At 40.9% G+C, this 7,008-nt stretch overlaps 1 protein-coding gene across 1 annotated transcript; it reads left to right on the top strand.

Annotated features, from left to right (window-relative positions):
- Positions 1–7: 7 nt before the first annotated feature.
- On the top strand, positions 8–6,268 carry LOC123188815 (uncharacterized). The gene is made up of 7 exons (XM_044601099.1): positions 8–170; positions 4,228–4,751; positions 4,865–5,266; positions 5,362–5,394; positions 5,581–5,649; positions 5,744–5,824; positions 5,914–6,268. The coding sequence occupies exons 2-7, from the start codon at positions 4,230–4,232 to the stop codon at positions 6,040–6,042; spliced, it is 1,236 nt and encodes a 411-aa protein (XP_044457034.1). The 5' UTR covers positions 8–170; positions 4,228–4,229; the 3' UTR covers positions 6,043–6,268.
- The last annotated feature ends 740 nt before the right edge of the window (positions 6,269–7,008 follow it).

Genomic DNA, 7,008 nt, shown 5'->3' with positions numbered 1-7,008 from the left:
CCTCAGTGTGACACTGACCGACGGGTCCCTTATCGGCCTCCGATTATAATTGTTGGTCTGTTGAGTATGTGCAGTTCTGTTTCCCTAAACCCATGCAGTGTGTGCTCCCAGTTCATCACTCGCCTCAAGAAAGATGTGGCGCTCTTGGGTCTGAAGTTGCCCTCCTACAGGTTAGTCTGCATTGATGTGTAGTATTCTCGAGTACCCTGCCGTAGTTTGGCCAGCGATCTGAAGCTAGCATGCTGCATTTTTGCAAGTGATTGCTTTAATCGGATTTTACAAGCGGTGTAAAGCCAGCATGCCTTGTTTCTTGCCATATTGGTGGCAGTTGGAGGCATCAACTTGTGATGTACAGTTATAAATGATTTAAGGGAGACTTGATTTGATGCCTCTGACTGACTATATCAGGCAATGGATACTGAATAGTCGCATCATATTTTGAGATAGCAGTAAGGTAGCATATCGTAATACTTTAGCTTACCAGATTACATTACTTGCAAAATATTTACCTATGTACAACAGGAAATCCTATCTGTATCAGTATTGATGGAGCTAACATTAAACAGTACTCCCTCCGTTCCTTTATATAAGGTGTATTTGTTTTTTGAAAAGTCAAACAAGTGCAAGTTTGACCTAGTTTTTAGAAAAATATATCAACATTCACAATACGAAATTTATATCATTTGATCCATCATGAAATTAGTTTCATATTTTATCTGCTAGGTATTGCAGATGTTGTTATTTTATTCTGTATTGGTCAAACATTTGAATGGTTGACTTGCACGGAAACCTATACACCTTATATTCTGGAATGGAGGGAGTATAATCAACATGTCTAGCACGGAGCCCTTTTCCTCTCACTGCATGTTATACATGCTTTTATCCTGAAGTTTGCATCTACTTCACTATGTTTATTCAGATCAAGTTAAGGTTGTAATCGACAGTAAAGTTGGTGGTGTAGAAAAAGCAGGAGCATATGTATACGTCCAATTTCTGACCACAACAGAACAAGCCTGAAAGGTAATCTTGATTAATTCTTAAAAATGGCAGAACGTGATGGATCATGGATGCGGGCGAGCTCCCTGAATGAACCTGAACATTGTTCATCGCCAAAGATTGGAAATTTGTCATTCAGTAATGTATAGAGCACACACATGCCAGCGATCCAGGCACAGAACACGCACAAGCAGAACACCCATGCACACAGCGGAAGACACGCGGAGAGGGGAAGGGATCCATACCAGAAAAAAACCAACGCGAGGCTCGTTCAGCTGGTTGGGGAGGCAGAGGTCGAGGCGGAGGTCTGCTGACGCGTCGAGCCAGAGGTCCGTCAGTCTGCCGTCGCGTCGGGAAACAGGTGGGGGCGGCATAGGTCGAGGCGGAGGTCCGCTGGTGCGTCGAGAAGGTGGTCCGCCAATCAGCTGGCGCGTCGGAAAAGAGGTGGTCGGGCGGAGGTCGTCCGGCGCGTGGAGGCGGTGGTCCGCCGGTCCTTCGGCGCATCAAGTCGTCGAGGCGGCGTGCGAGGTGTGGGGCGGTGGCGGGAGGCAAACTGCCGAGGCATCGTGCGAGGCGAGTGGGGAGAGGATAGCGGAGGCAGGTTTTTTTTCCTGTGGAAGAGAGAGGTTAGAGGCTAATGGCATAGTGGGTAATTAAAGCATAAAACACGTTTAGTATGTTGGAGCGATGGAGATCATCAGATCGCAGGATTTGATGGATTAGATGAATTGGTTCTCTGCCCTTTATTGCTTTTATAGGGGTAGTAGATAGATACATTTCAATTCTAAGTATACTAGCTAAATGCCCATGAATAATACATGTTCACAAACTTGATAAAAATGTCAAATTGGTTTGGCATATCACTAAAAAATGCAAGTCCCAAAATTTATTCCCTTACAAACCTGAAAAAAGAAAATCACATTGGTTTTGGCTGATCTGTTCTACTACACAACAATCTTCAAGAAAGAGAGACTCACCACTTACTTTTCAATCTTGTTTCTTTGCCTCGCCGATATTCTAAAATATGAATCTGAGTGTATGACAAAATCACTTGACGTTAAGATTTTGAAAATTGCATTTGAATCACTAAATGGAATAAATCTTATGAAATCACCAAAATAAATAGATGCTTCTCTACCTTTTCTTTTTCATATTTGAATTTTCACTTTATGGAGGGCATTCATCCAGTCTGGGAAGAGAAACCCACATTTAAGTGAGGTTATTGCAGTTCTGAATGTCATAACAAATACTGTTTGCCCTATATTAGTATAATTGAACATGGCCTATACAGTCAGCAGGTTACTGCTGAACATCATAACTGTGTCGTGCCTTCTCCCGTACACATGCATGATCCATTTAGAGGACATAAGGACTCCAGAGTTTCTTTTTGACAAAACTTACGAGTAATAAGCAAGGAGCATTAGACATGGCATACATGTTCATGCCTTCTCAACGGTAAAATGGTGATGTTCTGAAATCATTCGTGCTCTGTAGTTCATATATTTCTCCTGTAATGGGTTTCAGACTGCCACACCTCACACCGCAGTCACCATCAGACAACGATGGATCTCCCTCTATCTTTTCCTGTAGTTCATATATTTGTCCCGTAATGCTTGATCCGGCATGGCTAGACACTCAATAAGTACACATAATTTAATGGATATTACTTGATGTTGTTGCTTCGTTCTAAGAGTCTGATTGTTCTGCTATTAAAGATGATGTTAAAGGGGGAAGAATCCCACCCTTAACTGTCCGTTGTTAGGTAAAAGTGAGACCTCTGCGCGAATAAACACGGGTAGCACCCCAGCGTTGTCCGTTCCTAGCAAGCTGAATCTTCATTATGCATAATTTGCTAATAATGTGTTGAACTGGAATAACCAGGCAACTTGTAAGTAATGACATGTCATAATAATTTTCTACCTGCCCCTGGGAGCACAACCCTAAAGATCATATACAATATAATTAAGGAATAACATGTGGAAGTTGAACAATTGATGCACCTAACTAAACAAAATACTCGTTCTATTATATACCTAACTCGACAGTGGCAATACAGATTGAAATGGCACTACAGTTGTTGATGCTAAGCAAGTCGTTCAATCTTTCATGATATCAACGCTGACGTTCCAATGCATAATTGGATTACCTTCATTGGATAAACCTCACATGTCTGGAACCTGTCCTGTACATAACGCGAGAGGCAGTTACCAAGCCCAAGGACAATTGAGATCACACACGATGTGAACTCCTGCACCGTTCCCCCCTTCCCAGAACCCAGAACCTCCCAGCCCTAGACTCCAATGTCATATGCGGACAAGAGCGCCGGTAACACCAGGTGTGACATGTCCAGGAGCAGCACAGCCTCCCTCCCCCCTCCTTGCCAACTGAAACCCTTGGCACCGAACTGCTCCACTGTGCTCAACCGCATGTACCAGTACATGCAGCACTGTGATCTCCTCCAGCGCGAGCTTCCCCACGACTTCCGGCCGACCTACCCACTGCCGTCATGCACCGTGGGAGAAGAAGAGGGAGGGGATGGTGGGAAGATCGCATGGAGGATCGGGAGGGTTAGGAATTTCTGCTCCCTCACCTCGTGCGTCTCGGAGGAAGATCCCGCCATGATAGATCGAGAGAGATAGAGGTAGGGATAGGAGGTGAAGAGAACGATGGCTTTTCGGGATGGAGCAATCTGTTATGTGAAAAAGTCGGTAATAGAGAGATTTTGGGGAAACAAAGGAGAAGACACCTAAAAAACCGGGAGGTGGGATCTCGGTTTGGCAGAAAAAAATCGGTGGGAAGGGGGCAATCGTACAATGAGGTGAGGAGCGAAGTGAAAGAAACCCCCTTCAATAGTAGACATTAGTACAGATGCAACTTTTTTTATGAGTTGAGTGGAGATGCAACTTGATGTTGTCCTTACCACTTCATAGTATTGCTTATTAGAACGTACCGTAATCTAATGTACTCTGCACTTTTAAGACTCTAGAAATTTGTTCACACACATATTAATGTGTGATCAGCAGCTGTGCTTTTTCCCCAAGAACACACGTAAGTTATGCCGTTCTTTTGTATCAAGCCGTGATATCTAGCACTATGATGTCTAAATCAAGTACTCGTGTTGTTCCAATAGCTATTTCTGTACTTATTCTAAGTACGATATTTGGAGTCAAGTATTGACACTTTGTGTTGCTTTGTTTTGATACTTGGTATTGCTTTCTATCTGTTGATCAGAGATGGAGAAGGAATCTTTGGTGGCTGACGCAGGTCCTAGTAGGTACCTTGTGACCTCAATGCTGGACAGTCTTGCTGAATTCCGTAACATACCCTTCTATACGAATAATTTAAAGTATCCCTGGGAGGAAGATGAGGAGGAGATTAAGGCGAATGAATACGATGGAATTGATTATAATAAAGTATCGAGCAAACCATGGCCATCCATGCCATATAGATCTAGTAAGAGAAGAGGGGGAAGAGGAAGCAATTCTGTTGATCCCCAACATGGGAAATGGCCTCACCGCAAGAAAGTGGATTCGCCGCAACCGCTCTTAACTAGTGAAGAAGTTCTTCGTGTTCGTTTGGACATGTACAATTTGAAAGAATCTCAGAATTCAGAAGAGTCCCTCTTCAATTGCCTCACATCTAAGGAGGAGCTGAAGGTCAACTTCCCTCACACCATGACATACTATTATCATTCCATTCGTGACGGCCTGAAAGCAAAGTCTTACCCGCACTTCTTTCACCAATTTGTTGGGAAGGTACATATCTAGATCTCTCCTCCAACTAGTTGTACTTAATTTCATATCTGCATTGATTGAATATTATGTACCACATTTTGAGTCTTAGCTCTGCATATTTTTGTGTTGTCCAGTTTTCATCTCCATGCTGTAACTATATTGAACCTACGACTCTGGAAGGTGATTTGCAATACATCGATTTCTTTGACAAACTAATGGAGTCAGCGAGGTACAGAGAGACCAAAGACGGGGTGCTAGCCAAGGCTATTGTCATTGCAAACAAGTTTTTCCAAAAAATGCTGTTTTTTCAAATTAGGATTGCTGTTGATGAGTACTTACAGCTCATGCATCATCTCGAGAAGATGGCGCAGAGGCATAAGCTGTACTATTACATTGTGCATGAAGAGCTAATTGAGAAAAAGGAGCGTAAAGCTATTTTCAAGCACATCCAAGAAGGAAGAGTTCGTTTATTCTATGATCTTACCGAGTTTGCTGCTCTAGAGTTGGAGGATTGTGAATATACTGTACAAGACACGGTACTTGTTTCTCGTGTATTATTAACCTCTGTTAAAATATGTTTCGACATAATAATACATATTATGGAGTTAATTATTTTGCATTCATTTTTCAGGTCGAACGTCTTAAAGAACTTACTGGTGGTAAGGTAATATCCAAAGCTTATAGTTCATTTATTTTGGAAATGAGTAAAGAGCAAATGGTCCTTCTAGTTAATGGAGTTTTTGCAATGTTACAACCTATACAATTCATCAAATTCTCCATATCTGCATTTTTTGTTTATGATTTCGAAATACTCTAATTTCAAATATTTTGCTGCATGATAACAATACAGTCTCCTCCAAAGAAAAGCATCAAAGATGGCACTTACAAAAGGCGTATCTGTAATGAGATCGATAAGCTGGTAACCAAGTTCTGCTTTGTAAAATCTCTAGTGATTTTTCAGTGTTGGTTTGTACGCAATGTTGTTAATCCTCTTTCCACTTTTCTCCTCACAGTTCCCAAGAGAAATCGAGCTTTATACGTCTTTTCTCAAACAGAAAATGAAGACAGCTGAAGAACACAATGTTATACCCAAGGCAAACTTCTAAAGTAGATATGAGAGTCATTTCCTGTTCTTGCTCCATATCTTTATACTAACAGGAATTTATGTTTGTGCAATTTGCAGGGAACTTGTGAACGTTTCCGTAGTTTATCTAACTTTGAGTCAAGAGAGAAAGAACTAGAGCTATCTATGTGTGTCACCTGCTATTTCTCAGTGAAAGGATTTGTTTATGATACTGCAGAAGGGACCTGAAGAAAAATATAGAGGTGATTAGCCAAGCGCGTGAACTTTGCCATTTCATCAAGTTGACGATTGCTTGAGGCTAGAGCATTCAATATGTTAAGATTTGGTTGAAGCTGGTGGCATAGAACATTTCTATTTATGTAGTTTTCTAGTATTATTAACAGGTTGTATGAAACACTGATTGACTATAATAAACGTACTAGTACAAAATTGGGCATGATAGAGCTTTCGGACAGGTCCATCGTGTGGGAAACATATATTCCTCCGCATCATTAAGGCTACGTTTGCTAGCTCAGCGGTTTTAGAGTTTTGGCGGAATACCATGGTTTAAAAAGTAATGAAGGTTTTAAATATTATAATGTGTTCGGAATTGATAAATAATGTAGTTTAACAAAACGTTGTATCTCTAAAACTGTACGCTACATTTGGCAGCAAAGTTTTGGAAGTTTTCGAAGAATACTGTAGTTTTTCTAGAGACTCACAGTTTTAAATACTTTGACGTGTTTGGTGTCAAAAAGACTGAAGTTCTATAAAACCGTAGTATTCCTAAACCTGTGGTATTTTTGTTATCTACTAGCAAAAGTGCCCCTGCGTTGCAATGGAAGAAAAATATTATTAATAATTTCACTTCTAAAAAGAATCATAAACATTTTTTTGATTTCTCAAACATTTATTTTTGAACATTTTTTTGTATATGTGAACTATTTTTTTAAAAAATTACTTATATTTTTTGAAGCCACAAACATTTTATGATTTATGGCATTTTTTAAATAATTTGGAACTTTCTTGAAAGACCAATTATTTAGAGGAGAAAAACTAAAATGAAAAAAAATTCAAAACAGGCTGCACACACATGGGCCGACCCAAACCGGCGCGCTGCGTCTTCTCCCAGCATGCAGAGCGCAGTATAGGAGGACACGGGCGGGGGATTCGTCTGTGTGAAACGGTTTGTCAATCATATGTGACATCATTGGG

This window comes from Triticum aestivum, chromosome 2A (assembly GCF_018294505.1).
Source record: "Triticum aestivum cultivar Chinese Spring chromosome 2A, IWGSC CS RefSeq v2.1, whole genome shotgun sequence".
Classification (NCBI taxonomy): domain Eukaryota; kingdom Viridiplantae; phylum Streptophyta; class Magnoliopsida; order Poales; family Poaceae; genus Triticum; species Triticum aestivum.
This window is presented reverse-complemented; position numbering and strand designations above follow the sequence as displayed.

What these genes read in the sequence shown, in the direction of transcription:
- LOC123188815 (XM_044601099.1), top strand. Translation starts at nt 4,230, where the DNA reads ATGGAGAAGGAATCTTTGGTGGCTGACGCAGGTCCTAGTAGGTACCTT. An exon ending in TTCACCAATTTGTTGGGAAG is followed by an intron (nt 4,752 to 4,864) that starts GTACATATCTAG and finishes TGTGTTGTCCAG; the next exon opens with TTTTCATCTCCATGCTGTAA. An exon ending in AACACAATGTTATACCCAAG is followed by an intron (nt 5,825 to 5,913) that starts GCAAACTTCTAA and finishes TGCAATTTGCAG; the next exon opens with GGAACTTGTGAACGTTTCCG.